The 23,407-nt window shown below is 41.6% G+C and overlaps 1 protein-coding gene across 1 annotated transcript in view; it reads left to right on the top strand.

Annotated features, from left to right (window-relative positions):
* The window catches only part of ntrk3b (neurotrophic tyrosine kinase, receptor, type 3b), a 177,884-nt gene that overhangs the window by 77,311 nt on the left and 77,166 nt on the right, over window positions 1-23,407 (top strand). Inside the window, exons 4-7 of the mRNA XM_063012388.1 lie at window positions 7,309-7,377; window positions 14,828-14,982; window positions 16,432-16,574; window positions 19,165-19,306. Of these exons, the coding sequence (XP_062868458.1) occupies window positions 7,309-7,377; window positions 14,828-14,982; window positions 16,432-16,574; window positions 19,165-19,306 (509 nt within the window). The remainder of the gene's footprint in view (window positions 1-7,308; window positions 7,378-14,827; window positions 14,983-16,431; window positions 16,575-19,164; window positions 19,307-23,407) is intronic.

Genomic DNA, 23,407 nt, shown 5'->3' with positions numbered 1-23,407 from the left:
TATAACCTTGTGAACTGATGAATCTTGTGTAATGAGTAACTACCGTTCTTGTCATGAATGTAAACAAAGTGTAAAACATGACATTAAAATCCTAATAAACAAACAAACAAACAAGCGTAGACTAAATCTAAACCTTTTTAAAGCTTGATCCCATTGTTGAAATTATAAAAGTCTGGTTTGGATGAACTGGGACTATAATGGTCTGAATTACAGTACATCGTCCCCCAGTTCAGGTCAGTAGACGTAATTGGAACGTACACTCGGTTGAATAGAAGACTGACAGACACACTGTGAATGGCTTCATTATGTGCTTCACTGAAGGAGGAGATGACGTGTTGAAGGAACCGTACAGGAACCACGGCTGTTACGTAGCACCACATTTAAGCACCCATGTCAAAGACCAAGAGGGCCGTTCCACCAAACGGGTTCCATTTGCGTGTAGGAACTCTCAGGCAGCTTTGTTTCATTTTTACAAGCTTTCTAAGTGAAGGATGGCTGTATATGAGTAACAGGACTAAAAGTAACAGGACTGAATTAGTAAATACATGAAATATACCAGCATGGAGAACATGCTAAATGCACCAGAACACTGAGCACAGTCGAGTGATTTATCACAAATTGATATTTTAAAATAAACAAATAACAACTAAGAATAAAGGGTGGCCTGGTGGCCTGGTGGCTCGGTGGGTAGCACTGTTGCCTCACAGCAAGAAGGTTCTGGGTTCGATCCCCAGGCGGGGCGGTCCAGGTCCTTTCTGTGTGGTGTTTGCATGTTCTCCCCGTGTCTGCGTGGGCTTCCTCCGGGAGCTCCGGTTTTCTCCCACAGTCCAAAAACATACAGTCAGGTTAATTCTAGACCCTGATTGGATAAGCGGTTAAGACAGTAAGTGAGTGAGTGAGAACTAAGTATAAATGTAGGTAACAGGAATAAGTACAGATGATGTACGTTTCTGTTCAAATTGTGAACTTTGTTAGAAGGATGAATATGTGAGGGTAACAGGACTGAGTGAAACCTGGGGACGTGACTAAAACATGGATTTTAACCACATTATTCTACATTTCTTATGGAACTTAAATATTAAAAACATAGATGTGATCTGGAGTCACCAAACACTGCAGGAAAAAAGGATTTCTGACAGATTTTACTCGTTATATATTTCACTGTAAAGTGTCGTATTAGACATTCCTTCGGATGCTCCGGTTTCCTCCCACAGTCCAAAGACGTGCAAGTGAGGTGAATTGGAGACACAAAATCGTCCATGACTGTGTTTGATATAACCTTGTGAACTGTTGAATCTTGTGTAATGAGTAACTACCGTTCCTGTCATGAATGTAAGTGTAAAACATGACTTTAAAATCCTAATAATAAACGAACAAACAAACAAACAAGCGTAGACTAAATCTAAACCTTTTAAAAGCTTTAGTAGATGTGATCTGGAGCCAAACACTGCAGGAAAAAAGGATTTCTGACAGATTTTACTCGTTATATATTTCACTGTAAAGAGAGAGAGGGGACATGAAGAAATACTATTATTTAGTGTTATAGGGAGTTTTTATGAACGTTTTAAATTATATATCCTAAATTTGTGATTATATCGATGCACAGGACACTTTGCATAATTAAAAAATACATTTTAAAGTTTCATCTACATTTATACATATAATGTCCTGGGGACGGAACAGATTCGGCGGAGCGGCCCAAAAGCAATCAGACTGCAGTTTACCTTCTAAGCTGAGGGTTCATAAAAAAGATAATAAAAATAGAAATCACACCTTCAGTTCCTCTGGGTTTCCGGTTCGGTCTGTCAGGTATAGATCGGATTTAATATACAGTAACACATCGTTTCAGGAACCGTAAGTACTCGCACAATTGACTGAACAGGTCAGGATGTCTGAATTAATTAAAGTGTATTTACATCTACACTGATCAGCCATAACATTAAAACCACCTCCTTGTTTCTACACTCACTGTCCATTTTATCAGCTCCACTTACCATATAGAAGCACTTTGTAGTTCTACAATTACTGACTGTTCAATTACTGAATTACTGACTGTCCATCTGTTCCTCTGCATGCTTTGTAAGCCCCCTTTCATGCTGTTCTTCAATGGTCAGGACCCCCCACAGAGCAGGTATTATTTAGGTGGTGGATCATTCTCAGTACTGCAGTGACACTGACATGGTGGTGGTGTGTTAGTGTGTGTTGAGCTGGTATGAGTGGATCAGACACAGCAGCGCTGCTGGAGTTTTTAAATACCGTGTCCACTCACTGTCCACTCTATTAGACACTCCTACCTAGGCGGTCCACCTTGTAGATGTAAAGTCAGAGACGATCGCTCGTCTATTGCTGCTGATTGAGTCGGTCATCTTCTAGACCTTCATCAGTGGTCACAGGACGCTGCCCATGGGGTGCTGTTGGCTGGATATATTTTTGGTTGGTGGACTATTCTCAGTCCAGCAGCGCTGCTGTGTCTTATCCACTCATACCAGCACAACACACACTAACACACCACCACCATGGCAGTGTCACTGCAGTGCTGAGAATGATCCACCACCTAAATAATACCTGCTCTGTAGTGGTCCTGTGGGGGTCCTGACCATTGAAGAACAGCATGAAAGGGGGCTAACACAGCATGTAGAGAAACAGATGGACTACAGTCAGTAATTGTAGAACTACAAAGTGCTTCTATATGGTAAGTGGAGCTGATAAAATGGACAGTGAGTGTAGAAACAAGGAGGTGGTTTTAATGTTATGGCTGAATGGTGTATATCTATTTCATCACACAGTGCCTCAGTTAATGGGATTAAAAGTAATTGGACTGGACAGTCGGTTGTGTCGTCTTGAACCGAGACCGATGACAGAAATGCCTCTGAAACAAGCCGGAACTGTAATTGGTCGAATCACACGCCTGACCGAAAGCTTTCAGTTCGACCAAATATGAATCACAGCTCTTCTTTATACGCGGCCTCGGCCTTCCTCAGTTTCACGGTCCATTAGTATTTAGACACTTTACAGAAGACTGTTTTGTGTTGACAGTAAAAGCCTTTAAAAAAGGAACAGGATGTGCTGGCACAGCGTTCTCTGTACAGGTTCTGATGTACGTCTCACCTGGTACAGAAGAAAATATGAATTTCTTGTGAAACGGAATCTCTTACTTAGTATTTTACTTCACATCACGTAGATCCTGACGTCCTCTTCCTTAAAATATCGCTCTGTTGTAGAAATGACATGTTGATAGTGTTCAGAACTGATGACTGGACTTATTCATGAGTAGGGTCAGACTAAATTCACGGATAAATGTGCTTAATTTCACGGACCTTGTTGTTCAAAAATACAGATTTTACAGATTTTTAAATATATATATATATATTGTTTATGCATTTTCTCCCCTTTTTATCGCGTCCAATTGCCCGATTGCATCATGCTTCCTCTCCACCAATGCTGATCCCTGCTCTGATTGAGGGGAATAAAGCTAACCCACACCCACTCCAACACTTGGGCAGCAGCCGTATGCATCTTATCACCTGCACTTTGACAAGTGCAGAGCAGCTCAGCACTGTGTACGGAGAGACACACCCTAAGAGCACAATTTTCTCATCTCTGTGCAGGTGCCATCAATCAGCCAGCAGAGGTCGTAACTGCATTAGTTCTGAGCGAGAGTCCCTATCTGGCTTAATCCCGCCCATATCTGAACAACAGGCCAATCGTTGTGCATGTGGCCGCTCAGCCTAGACGGAAGGCAGAGCCGAGATTCGATACGATGTACTCGAGATCCCAGCTCTGATTCCAGCGTGTGTTTTTACAGCTGCGCCACCTGAGCGGCATTTCACAGATTTTTTAACACTCATACATAAAATTACACTTATAAACTGAATGATAGAATAAATGAAGCTACAAAACACAGTACAGCTCCCTTAATAGCTGAACGTAAACCTAGAACATTCAGCAATGGTGCGCGAGGCTTCATGTTCTCTCTTAAAGACGAAAATTCTCGTCCGTGTTTTAGAATTGATTTTTGTAGTTTATCTGGAAATACGACGAGATCTTAGATTATTTATTGGTGGTGTGTAAAATCTTATGAGATCATTTAACCTCCTGATTCATTATTCATTGTGATTGACTTATGCTGTCGACTTCTCTGTGCTCATATGAACAATCGTTACAATGTGAAACTGTAGAAAGTTCTGTACAGACCTCAGCAGATCATAAATGGTCCCAAGATCGTCTATACAACAACCCTCTGTGAGCTGAAAGTACGTGGAACCACAAAAACAGCTTAAGAACTAAGATGCAACCGTCCACAGTCAAGTGAGCTTTATATTGCCCAAGCTTAGAGTCTGCCGAAATAAAAAGAAGCGCCCGCTTCAAACTTCTCACTTACAAAGAACAATAAAGCTTTTTTAAGCAGGACCGGGCATTTAATGGAGCACAAGGTCAGAGTCAAAACGCCTCTAAATCAAACAGGAACTGAAAAGTGCTACAGGAAGACGAGTCGCTTGTGAATATAGGAATTACAGCTCATTTTATTCTGAACCCCCGGGGCACCGCCAGCGAACGGGCAGTCGGATAAAGACGAGTGAAGGTCAAACACCCATAAAGAGAAAAAACAAAATCCACAGAAAGGATTCACAGCTTTTTATACTGAGGTTTAATACCAGCGATTTTCATGTAGCGTTCAAATCAAATTAAAGTTTATTTGTCACATGCAGGTCGTGGTATAACAAGCAGTAAAATGTAGTTATGTAACTGCCTGGTCACATAAAATCAATCAAAGATCAAAAGACAAACATAATGTACACAATAGTATTTTTTTCTATTTTATTTCTGCATTTTATCCCAAGTTAGTGTAGTCAATCTGTCTTACGCTGCTGGTGGATCCCTGATTGCAGTCGAGGTGGGTATATTGCTGCACAGGCGCTACTCTATCTGCTAATCAGGGTCCTTACACAGCGTTTGAAGACCCCGCCCACATAGTCCGGTCATCCCGCCCTAGCAGAAACGTGTCTGCTGCAGGCACTCCCAATTATGCCTGCTAGATGACGCCCAGCCGACCGGTGGCAACGCCAGGTTTCAAACCGAGGAGTTCAGAATCTCGGCTCTGGTGTGCTAGTGGAATATCCCACTGTGCCACCTGGGCATCACAGTAGTATTTTTTTTTTATATTCATTTAATTGTTTGTTCATTTACTGTCTGTTTTACCACCGTCATCCTGGTTAGGGTTGCTGTGGGTCTGATTCATTAGGTGAAAGGCAGGAAACACCCCGGAAAGGTCGCCAGTCCATCACATGTCCCACACACACACACACACACACACACTTAGGGCAGTTGTTAGTAGTTTCAGTTAACCTGACTGCATGTCTTTAGACTTGTGGGGGAAAAACAGAGTACCTGGAGGAAACCCACACAGACACAAGGAGAACATGCAAACCCCACACAGAAAGAACTGGAACCCAGGCCCCTCTTGCTTTGAGGCGACTACCCACGTTGCCCTTTTCCCCGCCTCCTCATGTAAATACCAGTTCCAAAAAATCTCCTGGACCAAAGGAAATTAAGGAAATTATCATCTTCAGTTCCTCTTTAGTTGATGAGCCTCGTGTTAAAGCAGCGCCAGGTACTGGACTAGTAATCAGAAGGTTGCTGGTTCAAGACTAAACTAAAAAGAGGCAGCGAGTGCAAATACACTCCTCATTTCTGAAAAAGTTGGGACATTTGGTACAAAACAATAAAAACAAACATCTGTGATCTGTTTACTGTCTTAATATAAACACATTTATTTAAACTTTAATTCCTGCAACATTAACATTAGATTTACAACATTAAGCATATGTTTTAATCCAAAATGACTTACAGTTGTTATTGAAAGTGAAGGGCCTTGCTCATGGGCCCAATACTGACTAATACTAACTTGGTGGTGGTGGAGTTGAACCAGCAACCTTCTGATCACTAGTCCAGTACCTGGCGCTGCTCTAAGACGAGGCTCATTAACTAAAGAGGAACTGAAGATGAAATTCTCAGTATTTAATACGTCGTCCTTTGATTCGAGTTCTTCCGCCTCTAATTTATTGGAGTTCACAGGGTCCAGATCTAAACCCCCTCAATTCCTCATGAATCTTCTATACTGATTCTAATTTCGTCTTCTACAAAGTTTGACCTGAGTGTTCTTTCCTACAAAACGTTTATGAGTCCCAATCCAACATTTTAGCTTTGATAGCCCGGAGTCCTTCATCGCCTCTTCAATTTGTCGACTCGGAGGCGCTCGAGTTTCTCCTTATTGAGTCGGCGGAGCGGCCTCGTCCCTCGCAGCTGCGTTTTCTTTCTCTCTGAGCTTCTTGGCAGCGATGGAGCTTCTCTCTGATTTCCTGTTGCATAAAGCCTGGCTGGCTTTTATCAAGTCCTGCAGTGAGACTCGTACTGAGGCTCGTCGTGGATAGACGGGCTGAACGAAGCTCAGTGTTCATGCTGGTGACGTGGTGATAGCTGCTGATGAGAGTGGAAATTTACTGAGGTTATTATGTACGGATGTGCAGTGAAAATCTCAACCTCTAAAAATAATTTATTCACTATTACGAGTCTTCTAACAATGAAAAGCTCTGCTGTTTTACCACTTCTATAAAACTGAAGTGATGCCCTCTCTGACATCACCTGCCCTTTTGCCTTTGGCCCTCAAAAAATGGAAATTTGTTTGTTAAAATGCAACAAAAATGTGAGGGAGGAATTTTAACACGTGGATGTAACAGCATGGCATCAGTGACTTCCATTATTGCGCAGTGGTGGCTTAGTGGTTAAGATACTGGACTAGAAATCATAAGGTTGTTGGTTCAAGTTGTCACTGTTGGGCCCTCGAGCAAGGATCTGAGCCCCCAGTTGCTTGAATTGTGTTTATTGATAAGTGTAAGTAGCTTTAGATAAATAATTCCATGCTCTCTCTCAGTGCACATTTACACTGGTGTGGTGTTTGGTTCTGGTGTGAGGGCATCAGCCCAGAAACATCAATGGTCAGCCACCCGATATCTGCTTAGTGGTGGTCCTGAGTAATTAGTGTGATAGAAGAGGCTGAGCATAGCACAGGCTACAGTCAGTACTGAATACTAATGCTCCTATGTTGTGACCAGAGAAGGACGTGGGTACTAAGGGACTGGATGCCCTCTTTGGGGTTGTTTTGTTTCCTGTGGCTTTAACTGAAGTGGGTTCATCTTGGCCACCCTGGGCGGCAGCGGTATAGAATCGGTTACATTTTGGCTCTGCATGAATCTGTGTAGATGCTTTAAATGTATTTATTGTTTTCTGTCTCTCTCTCTCGTCTTACAGAAATCTGTCCAAGAACCCACTCACCACGCTCTCCTGGCAGCTCTTCAAAAACCTTCAGCTGGTCGAACTGTAAGTTTTTATCTGTTTAAAAGTTTTAAAAGTGTAAATATTCAGTCAGAAAGTTTCTTACGGCTAGGTAAAGGTTTTCTCTTATTCTGGAATCTTACAATAAAACTGTAAAAAAAAAAAATATTATTATTACTATTATTATTAATATTAATAATACAAATATACTATATTATAGTAGTAGTAGTATTTTTGTATCATTAATATTATTATTGTTGTTAGTATTATTCTTTTGTTATTGTTATATTGTTATTAGTGGTAATAGTGTTAGTATTATTATTTTATTATTTTAATACATATATTTTGTTATTATTATTATTATTAGTGGTGGTATTAGTAGTATTTTTGTTTTTATTATTATTATTAATGTTAGTATTATTCTCTGTTATTATTAGTAGTAGTATTATTATTTCGTTATTATTAATTATTATTATTAATATTACTACTGTTAATATTATTGTTGCTGTTAGTATTATTGTTATTATTAGTAGTAGTAGTGATAGTAGTAGCATTTTAGTTTTTATTTTTAATTTAATTTATTATTATTATTATTGTTAGTATATATGTATTTTTTATTATTATTAATATTATTATTATTAGTAGTAGTATTTTATTATTAGTAGTAGTAGTAGTAGTATTTTATTATTATTATTAATATTATTATTGTTATTATTTTTTGTTATTATTATTATTAGTAGTATTTTATTATTTGTATTGTTATTATTATTATTATTATATTATTAGTGTTTTATTTTAATTTTTTTTTTATAATTATTAATGTTAATATTATTATTGTTATTATTCATGTTAATATTATTATCATTATTGTTATTATTATTATTATTATTAATGTTATTATGATTATTTTTCACGTTAATATTATTATTATTATTATTAATGTTAATATTATTATTATTATTAATGTTAATATTATTATTATTATTAGTAGTAGTAGTAGTAGTATTTTATTATTATATTATATATATTATATATTATTTTATAATAATAATAATTTTATAATAATTATTATTAGTAGTAGTAGTCGATGTGTTTTATTATTATTGTTATTATTATTATTATAATTATTATTAGGTTACACTTCATTGTAAAATCACTGTTTTTACTCTGTGTGTTTTTATTTAAACAATAATTTCAAGTAATAAGAGTAAATAATGGAAGGGTCTTTGAGGTTAGCTGTACTTTAGTGTTTATTGAAGTGATTTTTGAAGCGGGTTTGTTGAAGTACTGTATGTTTAAGCTTCAGCCTCCAGCAGCGTTTATCCATGTAGGAAAGCGTCTGCGTTTGGACGAATCAGCAGTGATTCACACGTTTCACTTCACACTCACCATGTCGTTCTGAGAAGAGCTGCTGATTCGCTCGGCCTGTGTGAGCTGCTGATGTGTTATATTGTTCACAGAACATTCAGGAAGGATCTCTGAGGTCAGGACGAGCACTGTTACATGTTACACAAGCTGCACTTGTTCTGCGCTTGATAAATAAACTTTTTTGCTCTCTGAGAAGCTGGACTGCGCTCGGTCTGCGGCGTGTCCGAATAAAAGCGCTCCATTAAATAACTGCAGAGGGTAAATTGGGTTTCGATCACGATTAATTATGCAGCTCTAACGCGGACGGATCCTTCGCTTCATCTGCTCGTGGATCTCTCATCCCTGTCTCGCTCATATCGCGCCGGTCACTGATTACAAATCATTTATTCTGCATCATTACAGCGCAGGTAATCCTCCGCTCGTACCGGCAGCACCGCCGCTAGCTTTGGCATATAAATGTGTGTTTGTGATGAGCTACCCAGCAGCCCGAGCGTTCGAGCAGCTTAATTAAGACGTGACGGTAAAATGTATTGGTTTTGTCTGCTCGAAACCTGACCTCATTTTCTTGTTTGTTTTGAATATTTGCGCAGTCTGTCGTCACATTAAGTGACGGGAGACAGCGTCGGCGTGCTGTGCCGGAATTTTCCAGTACAGCGACGGCTGCCACACTGGAATTACACTCCAGTCAAACCAGTTACGACTGCCAGACACTGTATTAATACAGCCTCAGTTTCGCTGCCTAGAATCAATTAGTGAACGTTCCTGTGTACCTAAAGCATGGTGGGTAGCACTGTCGACTCACAGTCCTAGGTGGACTGGTCCGGGTCCTTTCTGTGTGGAATTTGCATGTTCTCCCCGTGTCTGTGTCGGTTTTCTCCCACAGTCCAAAGATGTGCAAGTGAGGTGAATTGGAGATACAACGTTGTCCATGACTGTGTTTGATATTAAAAACCTGAACTAATAAATCTTGTGTAACCAGTAACCACCTGTCCTGTCATGAATGTAACATATACTGTAATTGTTAGCTGTGGAGATCAGCAGGGGCACGGTTACAGCATCATGCCCATCTGCATTGCCATTCATGGCCAGCAGAAAGGGCATTAAAGTAAGTCGTTTCCTCTTAACTGAGAGTCACATGTGCCTTGTTGAGCATTCATTTGCTCCAGGTGGAAGTGTTTCTATTCAGCACTGCTTCTTCATCATTTTTGCCAGCTCCTCTGTTGGCAACCTACTATTCTCTGAAACCATGATGCCAGGCTTGGCATTATTTAATTATGTTTTATTATACAGTATTATGCCAGCCCACTGCTGAGATCCAGTTTTGAATCTCAGCGCTTCTATTAGCCAGTCGAGCGTCTACGCAGACATGATTGGACATTGTTGGAAAGTTGAAGCTCTGAATTGTATCTTCATGCCTTGCTGTCAGTGTTTGCTAATAGAACATGACCCACTGCGACCCTGACTAAAAAATAAAATAATTGAAATGAAATGTATTACCTACATGTGATGTTTTCTAATGCTTAGAGCTTCAGAATCCTGTTCTAAAGGAAGTATAAACCAAATAATCCAGAAGTATGTATTATTTATTATTTACTGCTTTCGTAACAAAGCACCTGGCCAGACGTGTTTTATTCTGACATGAATGTGATGTTGAAAGGTTTTTTTTATTGTTATTATTTTAGATCTCAGGCAGAACCTCCATCAGTCACGCTGCATTAGGCTTGTTTACCTGCTGGCTGTTGTGCTCTGTAATCATTTCAGTGAAGCTCAGCATGCGAATGCCTGATAAAGTGCCTGACCGCGCTCTCAGACCCGCCTGAATCGGGCCCTCTCCGCCCTATCTCACCCGACAGAAGTGACCCTGCCGGCGCTTTCAGCATCCCTGAACTGTACGGCTAACGTACGAGGGTTTGATGATGTCACACAGTGACCAGAGGGGTCATTAAAATACGCTGACTTACTCTGGTTCTTTACTTTCATAGATATTCCTCTGTTCTCTGATTTATGGTGTTTAGTAGACGCCTTCATCCGAAGCAACTTAGAATTGTGGCCAATTACAGTGCAAGTAAATGAGGGTTGGGGGCCTTGCTCAAGGGCCCAATGGTGGTAATGAGGCATGAACCTTCCTATTACTAGTTCAGCACTCAAACCACTAAGCTTTCACTTCCTTGTGATAGAACAGTGTTAATAGGCCCAATGTGAAGAGCCCAGCTATGATTAATACTCAGTTATGATTGGCGGTGGATGATTCTCAGCACTGCAGTGACACTGACATGGTGGTGGTGTGTTAGTGTGTGTTGTGCTGGTATGAGTGGATCAGACACAGCAGCGCTGCTTGAGTTTTTAAACACCTCACTGTCCCTGCTGGACTGAGAATAGTCCACCAACCAAAAATATCCAGCCAACAGCGCTCCGTGGGCAGTGTCCTGTGACCACTGATGAGCAATAGATGAGCGATCGTCTCTGACTTTACATCTACAAGGTGGACAGTGAGTGGACACGGTATTTAAAAGTCCAGCAGCGCTGCTGTGTCTGATCCACTCATACAAGCACAACACACACTAACACACCACCACCATGTCAGTGTGCAGTACTGAGAAAATAATACCTAAATAATACCTGCTCTGTGGTGGACCTGTGGGGGTCCTGACCATTGAAGAACAGCATGAAAGGGGGCTAACAAAGCATGTAGAGAAAGAGATGGACTACAGTCAGTAATTGTAGAACTATAAAGTGCTTCTATATGGTAAGTGGAGCTGATAAAATGGACAGTGAGTGTAGAAACAAGGAGGTGGTTTTAATGTTATGCCTGATCAGTGTATATACACACACACATTGTACTGAATATAAATATCTTCTCGTTTCCTTCACGCTGGTCTGAACTGGCAGCTTGATTCATGGAGCGCTGCCATAAAAATCATCCTGTATTGCTCCTGCTATTCTTGGCCACATCGCCAAGTGTGGTCAGAGAAAAAAATACGACTTATCCACCACAACATGTCATTCAGAGCAGGTTTCTATTCCTGGGTGCCCGGGCTGAGAAGCTGTTATCCTTACACAAGACCTTTGTTTTTATTGAACATTGTGTGTAGAGGCCTATTGCACTCGGTCCACTCGTCTCAAAGCCTTTAGCTGCTCTCTAATGCTGGAGGAATTTTATAGGATCTTCTGTTGCTTTTATTTTATTTGCTGTCCTGCACCGTGACTCCTGTAAGATTGTACTGTTATTACAAGGAATAATCTGCAGTTTTTCTGCAGTTTGTCGGCGTCCCTATCTAGTGCATCTGTAATATATGTATGATTACCACAGATTATCATCGGGGATCGTTGTTATAGCCGGGTGGAAAACGTTGTGTGGAGCGATTCTGCAAATTAGGACAGTATCCAACCAAAAAACATAAAAAATAATACATCTACAGTGACCTGTAGTTAAACCAGAACAAAACAAATCCAGGATGATGCGTTTTTATTGTGTAAAATATAAAAAAATGCATTTTCTTGATGATTAAATGGTTTGTGGTAAAAAATAGTGTTTTCGGAGTAAAAAAAATCCAAATAGAAGCAATTTGTATTCTAGTGGTCTAAGACTTTTAGCCTTCAATGTTCATATTTAAATATGTTTAAATATGTTAAATATAAGTAACAGGACACTTGGGTGGTGCAACCATCTATTACAGGGGTTTTCAACTTTTTTGGACATGCGTCCCCCCGGTCAACCATCGCACAGAAACCATTGCGAAAGCTCTTGACGAGCTAAAACAACATAATTAACGTTGTGCACATCACACATATGATGCAATTTTGCTGATTGAAATATTTACTTTTACAAGATAATACATCCCGATCCCATCTGAGCCGATTCTATGAGCACGTTATATAAATTCCTGGTTCACTTTCGTAAATCGTAAGCGGTTCTTGCTTTTGATGTAGATAAGAGCAGAAAACGTTACTTCACAGAGCCAAGCAGATACAAAAGTGCATCAATTACTAAGTTGGTTAGTTCGGGATCATCTGTTCTGACTGAGAAAAAACTTTTAGCTCCACAGACAGAACGAGTCTGACTCGGTTACCGCTCTGTGGTAACAGCCAGTTTAATTAAGCCTGAGCTTTTTAAGGTAAGCGAGTCACACAGAATGTTCCAGTATCTGGTGTTAATTTAAAACCGCGACACTCATTAATAACAGTAAAAATGGAGAGATATCTGAGAAAATAAACTTACGATTCGGTTCAAATGAATCGACTCATGACTCACTTATAGCGACACTGTGAACAGAGCATCTCCTACACCTCTCTTAAAGACACACACGTCCCATAACAGCAGTTATTGTTTTTGTCACTTATCTTCACTGTTAGTCCTATTTTAAGGGGTTTTTCAGACTGAACTGGAGAAAATTAAACGTGTGTGTGCGTGGTCAGCAAGACTGATCAAATATGTCTCCTGTGGGTGAAAAATAAATTGCTTTTGTTTTAGAAGTAAAAAAATCTCGTAATGCCACGCCCCCTGGACAGGTACTTGCGCCCCCTGATCTTTTACACCAGCAAACCACAGTTTCAACCTGGATCTCAGCGGTGCTATCAGTCAGCCAGACATCTACACAGACATGATCGGCTCTGTCTGTATTGGGAGGGTGGTGGATGACGGAAGCCCTGTGATGGATTAGCCCGGTCGCAGTGTTATTCCTGGTCGTGCGTTTATTATGGTGCTCAGACGTGTTTAAGCTCACTTCACATCCAGCTGTTTTAGATGCTTGGTGCATTACAGAGTCGTGTAGGTGACAGGAAAGGATTGTTGGAACGATTCGGGGTTGGAAGACCTACAGTGATGTAGTGTTTCTGATGCAAGCAAACAGATTAGTGGAGAGCCTGCTGAGATGAAAGCTCATGTGTAATATAATGATGAACAGCGCACTTCCTGTTTATACTCGCTCTGTTTTGATTTGAGCTGCACTGTTAAATAAAGCTGAATGTATTTCTGAATGCACAGGCTGTTCTGCTAATCATCACTGAGTCTGTTAGTGCTGCTGTATAATGAGTCGCTAATGATTGTATATTTATGTTTTTTTCTGTTTTACTCGTGTTTGTTGTACTAGAGAAATTGGGACGTTGTGGTAGTGTGTGTGTGTGTGTGTACCAGTCTACCACTGTGCATTATTCACCCCATCACACCCCTAACCCTAAACCCTAACCCCAAACACTAACCCTTAACCCTGACTCCTAATCCTAAAATCTAACCCCAAACCCTAACCCTAAACACTGACCCCTAACCCAACACTAATCATAAACCCTAACCATAAATCCTAATCGTTAACCCTAACCCTAAACACTGACCCCTAACTTTAAACCCTACCCTAAACACTGACCCCTAAACCCTAATCCTTAACCATACCATTTAATTCTAACCTTAAACCCTTACCTTTAACCCTAACCCTAAATCCTAACCCTAACTTTTAACCCTAAACTCTAACCCTATTCCTGAAACCTAACCCTAAACATTAACCTTTAACCCTAAACTATAACTCTAAACCATAACCTTTAACATTAACCCTAGACCAAACCTAACCCTAAACTCTAACTCTAAACCCTAACCTTTTACCCTAACCCTAATTTATTACCCTAACCCCTAAACCATAACCTTTAACTCTAAACCCTAAACCATAACCTTTTACCCTAACCCTAAACTATAATCTTTAACCCTAAATCTTAACCTTTACTCCTAACCCCAACCTTTAATTCTAAATTTAAACCCTAAACTCTAACTCTAAACCCTTACCCTAACCTTTAACCCTAAACCCTAACATATCAATAGTGTATTATAATTGGAATTAAATAGAAGCAGGACTGGATAAATATAAACTCTCTCTATTATTATCATCCTGATTTTTTTTACCTTGTTTTATAACCTCTAAACAACCTGAGCTGATAAGAGAGTTTATTCTGTGCTATAATAAAAACAGCCGGAGGGTTCAGATTGTGTTTGTTTACATTCATGAGCAGTTAGAATCAGAACATTATTTTTAATCTGTTACGTTTAGATATTATATTTATTTGTGATAGTAAGAATGACCAGACGCTGACCAGCTCATCTCTAACCGTTTCTTCTCTTCCTGGATGTTCCTCATGCCCACAGGAGGCTGGAGGGGATCGTGTTTAACTGTGGCTGTGAGATTCGCTGGATCCAGCTGTGGCAGCAGAAAGGACGGGCGGGTCTACAAACCCAGCAGCTGTACTGTAAGAACGGCGCCTACAAGATCCGTCTGCGCGCCATGAGCATCGCCCACTGCGGTAAAGACGCATCGACAAGACTCACAGCCAACACTGATGATTAATACTATCTCAGTACAGTGTTAATGTTGTGCAAACACCAAGCGGTCCACAACGAACGTGATTATGAGTTCCTGGAACTGCTGTTAAAGTCAAAAGATTCAATACAACCCGTGAGGAAGATGTTTTTATTTCACTTTAAAAGAGTGAATTGATTTTGCAACTGAAATTAATTGAACTTTATTGAATTTAAGCTCTTTTATATTTACACTGTTCTTGGGTATGTGAAAGGCGCTATATACACCGACCAGGCATAACATTATAAGGTAAAGTGAATAACACTGATTATCTCTTTATCACGGCACCTGTTAGTGGGGGGGATATATTAGGCAGCAAGTGAACATTTTATCCTCAAAGTTGATGTTAGAAGCAGGAAAAATAAGCGAACGTGAGGATCTGAGTGAGTTTGAGCAAAGCATCTCCAAAACTGCAGCTCTTGTGGGGTGTTCCCGGTCTGCCGTGTAAACCGGGTACAGGTTCATGGGCGGCCAAGGCTCACTGATGCACGTGGGGAGTGAAGGCTGGCCCGTGTGGTTCGATCCAACAGACGAGCTACTGTAGCTCAAACTGCTGAAGAAGTTTATTGCTGGTTCTGATAGAAAGGTGTCAGAATACACAGAGCATCACAGGCTGTGTACAGGGTAGCAAAAGGGGGGCCAGCACAATATTAGGAAGGTGGTCATAATGTTATGCCTGATCGGTGTAAATTGAATTTATTATTATTATTATTATTATTATTATTACAGGTGTAAACATGCTACTGTTATTAACAAAAATAACGAAAATTCTTATGACGTTCATCTTTACTGAACATTTCAGACAAGCTCTTAGGGCGCATTCATACTTTGCGGTGCAGTAAAACCTCATCAAAGTGTGAATATGAGACGAATCTGCATTAGTGTGGAATAACCATCAGATCCAGGGTTACAGCTCCACGTGTATCTGTGTTTATCTGGATTTTCCTCCCTGTTTCACTTTTAAACTCGTGTTACAGCTCGAGCTTCTGAGAAATTGTGAGAATCATAATCTAAAACGCTTCTGGTTAAAAAATAAAGCTTAACGTGGTTTAATGTACTAAAAGAAGGAGACAGGAGCACTAAAATTCTCTTCATTATTACTGCTCATAAGTTGTTTTAGTACAATAAGTCACGTTAAGCGTTGTTCGTACGGTCTGAGTCCCTTCTACCGCGTCTTATCAAACAGTTCATCTCATTGGAGGAGCTTTAAAAAGGTCAGCGACAAACTGACCTTCAATCAGGTGCTGCTTTTTTGCCGCTTCTCATGTGAATGCTCCCTAAAGTGACCTGCTATATATCAGCACCTATAGCGCTGTGGTCTCTCCCCTGGAGTGCCTACACATTGTTCTGAGTGTTTGGCCAGGAGTTTGAGTTTCTCTTCCGTGTGCCGCAGACCTTCCTGATATCAGCGTAACTCACAGTAACTTGACGGTGATGGAAGGAGACAACATCACAGTGAGCTGCAACGGTTCAGGTTCTCCTTTACCCGATGTGGACTGGACCGTGAAGGGACTGCACTCCATCAACACACACCAGGTGAACAACACTCGCTGGGTACATGCACATATTTATAACCGCGCTCTGGATTATTTATGCTATTGTGCTCCTACAACCCACGTCTGTGTCGGCAGGGCCGAAATACATCACGCTTCCAAATATAACAGCAGATCCGGTAAACCGTCTTGTATAGTTATGACCAGGTTGCCATTACAACCCAAAATCCTCATTTTTTAAAGAATAAAAATCACAGAAGTGCCTTTTGTAACCATTTTGTACAATAAATATTGTTGATTAAATTTAAGGGAAGTACGGTGGCTCGGTTTGTAGCACTGTCGCCTCACAGCAAGAAGGTCCCGGGTTCGATTCCCTTTCTTTGGACTGTCTACTCCCACAGTCCAAATACATGCAAGTGAGGTGAATTGGCTTGGATAAGCACTTATATATACAGTGTATCACAAAAGTGAGTACACCCCTCACATTTCTGCAAATATTTCATTATATCTTTTCATGGGACAACACTATAGACATGAAACTTGGATATAACTTAGAGTAGTCAGTGTACAACTTGTATAGCAGTTTAGATTTACTGTCTTCTGAAAATAACTCAACACACAGCCATTAATGTCTAAATGGCTGGCAACATAAGTGAGTACACCCCACAGTGAACATGTCCAAATTGTGCCCAAAGTGTCAATATTTTGTGTGACCACCTTTATTATCCAGCACTGCCTTAACCCTCCTGGGCATGGAATTCACCAGAGCTGCACAGGTTGCTACTGGAATCCTCTTCCACTCCTCCATGATGACATCACGGAGCTGGTGGATGTTAGACACCTTGAACTCCTCCACCTTCCACTTGAGGATGCGCCACAGGTGCTCAATTGGGTTTAGTCCATCACCTTTACCTTCAGCTTCCTCAGCAAGGCAGTTGTCATCTTGGAGGTTGTGTTTGGGGTCGTTATCCTGTTGGAAAACTGCCATGAGGCCCAGTTTTTGAAGGGAGGGGATCATGCTCTGTTTCAGAATGTCACAGTACATGTTGGAATTCATGTTTCCCTCAATGAACCGCAGCTCCCCAGTGCCAGCAACACTCATGCAGCCCAAGACCATGATGCTACCACCACCATGCTTGACTGTAGGCAAGATACAGTTGTCTTGGTACTTCTCACCAGGGCGCCGCCACACATGCTGGACACCATCTGAGCCAAACAAGTTTATCTTGGTCTCGTCAGACCACAGGGCATTCCAGTAATCCATGTTCTTGGACTGCTTGTCTTCAGCAAACTGTTTGCTGGCTTTCTTGTGCGTCAGCTTCCTTCTGGGATGACGACCATGCAGACCGAGTTGATGCAGTGTGCGGTGTATGGTCTGAGCACTGACAGGCTGACCTCCCACGTCTTCAACCTCTGCAGCAATGCTGGCAGCACTGATGTGTCTATTTTTTAAAGCCAACCTCTGGATATGACGCCGAACACGTGGACTCAACTTCTTTGGTCGACCCTGGCGAAGCCTGTTCCGAGTGGAACCTGTCCTGGAAAACCGCTGTATGACCTTGGCCACCATGCTGTAGCTCAGTTTCAGGGTGTTAGCAATCTTCTTATAGCCCAGGCCATCTTTGTGGAGAGCAACAATTCTATTTCTCACATCCTCAGAGAGTTCTTTGCCATGAGGTGCCATGTTGAATATCCAGTGGCCAGTATGAGAGAATTGTACCCAAAACACCAAATTTAACAGCCCTGCTCCCCATTTACACCTGGGACCTTGACACATGACACCAGGGAGGGACAACGACACATTTGGGCACAATTTGGACATGTTCACTGTGCGGTGTACTCACTTATGTTGCCAGCTATTTAGACATTAATGGCTGTGTGTTGAGTTATTTTCAGAAGACAGTAAATCTACACTGCTATACAAGTTGTACACTGACTACTCTAAGTTATATCCAAGTTTCATGTCTATAGTGTTGTCCCATAAAAAGATATAATGAAATATTTGCAGAAATGTGAGGGGTGTACTCACTTTTGTGATACACTGTACATATATTTTGCTTTTCATTGAAGGTAAAATGAATAAAATGGACTGGAAAGCTAAAAAGGGTGGCACGGTGGCTAAGTGGGCAGCACTGTTGCCTCACAGCAAGAAGGTCCTGGGTTCAATCCCCAGGTGGGGTTTCTGCATGGAAAAAACATGCAGTCAGGTTAATTGGAGACACTGAATTGCCCTATAGGTGAATGGGTGTGTGTATGTGTGTGTGTGTCTGCCCTGCGATGGACTGGCACCCCGTCCATGGTGTTACTGTGTGCCTTGCACCCATTGAAAAGCTGGGATAGGCTTCAGCACCCCCCGTGATTGGATAAACGGTTAAGAAAGTGAGTGAGTGATTAAGTGAGTGGAAAGCTAAAAAGTACAACACAAAGAGTCCCAAAAATATGGAACATTCACTTGTATTAAAAATGAAATAATATCATGATAATCTAAATTAGCTGGTAGTCTGAAAATATATGTAAAATTTAATAAATTTTTATTGCTGAACTAAAACGTTTACAGTTATTTAATATCAGATCAGAAAGGTTAAACCTGAGAGCGTGCGGTGTAATATCATCTATTCTTTACCTTCCTTCAGTCAAACGTGTACTGGCCGAACATCCACTCCATCAACCTAACGCTCGTCAACGTGAGCCGGGAGGACAACGGCTTCGTCCTGACCTGCATCTCCGCCAACGTGGTGGGCATGACCAACACCTCCCTGCAGCTGGCGGTGCACTGTAAGTGTCTTTCACCGCTGTTAATCGTTTATTGAATTAACGCATTTCAATCCAGCACACAGCCTCAGGGAGCTCATTCTAATGGCTCCACAATATTTAATTCAAAGTGTCAGAATGTTAAAAGCCGAGTGTGTTATTATATTCAAATAATCCCAAGAGCTGCAAACTATTCAGAGAAATCCGCTCAGACCTCAGATCACTCGCTCTCATCTGGTCTCAAAGCTGCTGCTGCTGTTACACTGTCATGAAAAGCCCTGAACTGTTTATAATAATCATAATCTTGGTTAAATGATAACGTCTAAGATGTATTTATCATCACACACACACAGAATCACACGACACTGCACAGTGACCAGCGTGTAATTATGACGTGTTTAAATAAAGCCGTGCTCTTTATTTTGGGACGTGCTGAAACATGTTGACTGTCTGTCTTCTCTCTGCGTTTACATACTAGGATTGTTGTTCTTGGCTTCGTCTTTTCCGTTTCCATTCAGCAGATGCTTTTATCTAAAGGGATAATCAAAGCAATTTAGGGTTAAGGGCCTTTCAGGGTGGTGCTGAGGCTTGAACCAGCACTTTGATACTGGAACTAAAACCTTGGGTAATGGAACTGACTGGAACAATTGAGACGGATATTTTCCAAACACTGTGTTTTAGTTGCTTTTAAACCCCAAAACACTCTACACCAGAAATGAGTTCACCCTAAGAACCGGGTCCCTCGACACAAACAGAGTAACGTAGTGTATGCTTTTAGGTGCCGGGAGGATTGCTGGGAACTGTACATCGGGGAAACTAAACAGCCAATGGCGAAACGGTTGCCCAACATAGAAGATCGACCTCTTCTGGTCAGTTTACACTCACCTGCAAGTCAGCGGCCACTTATTTAATGATGACGATGTGCAGATCCTTGACAAGGAGGAACGCTGGTTTGAACGGGAAGTCAAAGAGACCATCTATTAGGCTGTTGTTCTGAAAAGATCAAAATAGCATTTGTTTTTAAAATGGGACGTCCAACAAGCTCATGGTCGGTGTTTTTATTATTTCATAGCAGAAGTTGTTGGAATTTGAATGCTGGGTATGTAGTTTGTTTGTTTATTAGGATTTTAACGTCATGTTTTACACTTTGGTTACATTCATGACAGGAACGGTAGTTACTCATTACACACAAGATTCATCAGTTTACAAGGTTATATCAAACACAGTCATGGACAATTTAGTGTCTCCAATTCACCTCACTTGCACGTCTTTGGACTGTGGGAGGAAACCGGAGCACCCGGAGGAAACCCACGGGGACCGCCCCACCGACCGCCCCACCGACCGCCCCACCGACCGCCCCACCTGGGGATCGAACCCAGGACCTTCTTGCTGTGAGGCGACAGTGCAACTCACTTAGCCACCGTGCCGCCCTGCTGGGTATGTTCATGTTTATGTAAGTGTAAATGTTCATGTAAATAGGTATGTAAACTGTACCCGCTGAAATGACAGGGACCGTGTTAAATCTTTTATATAGGAACTAATTGGACTCTTTAAAACGGTTCGATCCCGACCACGCAATCACGCCCTCACATTCGTACATAAAAACAACGTAGACAGGCTCTGCTATATCTAGCGAAAACACGCTGTTCCCCCTCTAGACGCCGACAGATCTAAAACGGAGCGAGATGTCAAACCAAGTGATAAGCCAATTAACAAGAAAGCACTTCCAAGCTTTTATATAAGTGTAATCAGAAACACTCAGTCGGCGGCGAAGGTGAAAAAAAGCCACCAGTTAGAATTCAATTACAGAAATAGACGCACTTTTTTTAGTAAACGCTCCATTTTCACAACCTCTCGTCGACACGGATGTGGCGTGTGGTGTTTTGCCAGCGATCCGCGCCAGGATCCGAGGCTAGCTAGTGACCGGTCCGGCCATAGAGCTGATGTACTGATGTACTGATGTACTGCAGTCAGTATCTCTCACTGCTGAAGAAAAGCCTGACGCTCTTGTGTTTATTGAACAGCTTATGAATTGAAGCCGCCTGGTAAAAAAAAGGATTTAGTTTAATCGGCGCCCTGATGAACGATGCTGACGGTAAAATGAAATGACAGCTCCGGCCCATGGAGGCGCGTTCGACATGTCGAGGCGTGACAGCAGAACGCAGAGCGCTGCTGCTCTCCCTGTTAAGAACGGCGCAGGATTGGCGGGAGCGGGTAAGCCTGATTGAAACATGCTAGCATCACACGCCGCAGCGCCGGTTCCCACAGGTACCCGCGTGAATGTAATTAGGAATCAGCTCGTGGGAGATCATTTACTTCTGCTGCACAGTGAACCAGTGAGTACTGGAGCTGAACCAACCAGAGAGCTGCTCAGGATTAGGAAGGTGTTCAGGCGTGCAGGTCCGGCTTAGCAGAATCATTCTTAAAGTTTAAAGTTTAAAAGTTTTAGGAACTGGAAAATCCTTAAAAAGACAATTTATTAACTTTTACATATATTACATAAACATTGATCAGCCATAACATTAAAACCACCTCCTTGTTTCTACACTCACTGTCCATTTTATCAGCTCCACTTACCATATAGAAGCACTTTGTAGTTCTACAATTACTGACTGTTACTCTGCATGCTTTCACCCTGTTCTTCAATGGTCAGGACCACCACAGAGCAGGTATTATTTGGGTGCAGCAGCGCTGCTGAAGTTTTTTAAACACCTCACTGTCACTGCTGGACTGAGAATAGTCCACCAACCAAAAATATCCAGCCAACAGCGCCCCGTGGGCAGCGTCCTGTGACCACTGATGAAGGTCTAGAAGACGACCGACTCAAACAGCAGCAATAGATGAGCGATCGTCTCTGACTTTACATCTACAAGGTGGACCAACTAGGTAGGAGTGTCTAACAGAGTGGATGGTGAGTGGACACGGTATTTAAAAACTCCAGCAGCACTGCTGTGTCTGATCCACTCATACCAGCACAACACACACTAACACACCACCACCATGTCAGTGTCACTGCAGTACTGAGAATCATCCACCACCTAAATAATACCTGCTCTGTGGTGGTCCTGTGGGGGTCCTGACCATTGAAGAACAGCATGAAAGGGGGCTAACAAAGCATGTAGAGAAACAGATGGACTACAGTCAGTAATTGTAGAACTACAAAGTGCTTCTATATGGTAAGTGGAGCTGATAAAGTGGACAGTGAGTCTAGAAACAAGGAGGTGGTTTTAATGTTATGGCTGATCAGTGTATATATGTAATATGTATATACATATATATACCATCGATTTGTCCTGGTCAAGGTCACTGTGGGTCCAGCTTCACCAGAACAGAATCACTGGGCACAATGCAGTAACACACCCAATTTTTTAATTCACGTGTTTCAGCCACAGTGTAATAAATCAGTTTTGTAAGGAAATGATATGCTTCCAACTTTGCAGCAACAGTTTAGGGAAGGCCCTTTCCTGTTCCAGTTTGGTTTAAATAAACTGCAGTGTCCTACACAGAGCCCTGACCTCAGCACCACTCAACAGCTCTGGAATGATTTGGAACATCAACTGAGACTTTCTTGACCAACATCAGTGCCCAGCCATACAAATGCTGTCATCTTTTGACCGAATGTGCACAAATTCCCATACACAGCCATAATAAAAGGGTCACATAGACGTCACTCTGTTTTAATAGCATTTGTTTTTGAAATGAGACGTCCAACAAGCTCATGGTCAGGTGTCCAAATACTTTTGGCACATTTAGATGAGGATTTCAAGCATTTCTTCATCACACAGCGAGTTTGTCCATGAGTTCCTCCTGAAGATCTCAGTACGGTTTAAACCTTTAAATCTTAGGTCATCTTAAAATGTCACCACCACACAAGCGGAGATGTTTTGTAGCTGTGATAAACAGCCTATAAAGCATGAAAGGACACGGCGAGCCTCGCAGTTCTGGAGAAGGTAAAATCTGCGCTCCGTCTCTGTAAATAACGCCCCGCGTGCTCGAGAGGGATGCCGCAGCATGCCGATTTCAAATCCCACGCCAGACGTCATTTAGTCTGCGATGCGCGGCTCCAGGCACGACGGGAGGCACATATCAATCATCGGCGCATCAATACACGCCTCAGAAAAAGAA

The sequence above is a fragment of the Trichomycterus rosablanca genome, chromosome 17, assembly GCF_030014385.1.
Source record: "Trichomycterus rosablanca isolate fTriRos1 chromosome 17, fTriRos1.hap1, whole genome shotgun sequence".
Classification (NCBI taxonomy): domain Eukaryota; kingdom Metazoa; phylum Chordata; class Actinopteri; order Siluriformes; family Trichomycteridae; genus Trichomycterus; species Trichomycterus rosablanca.
This window is presented reverse-complemented; position numbering and strand designations above follow the sequence as displayed.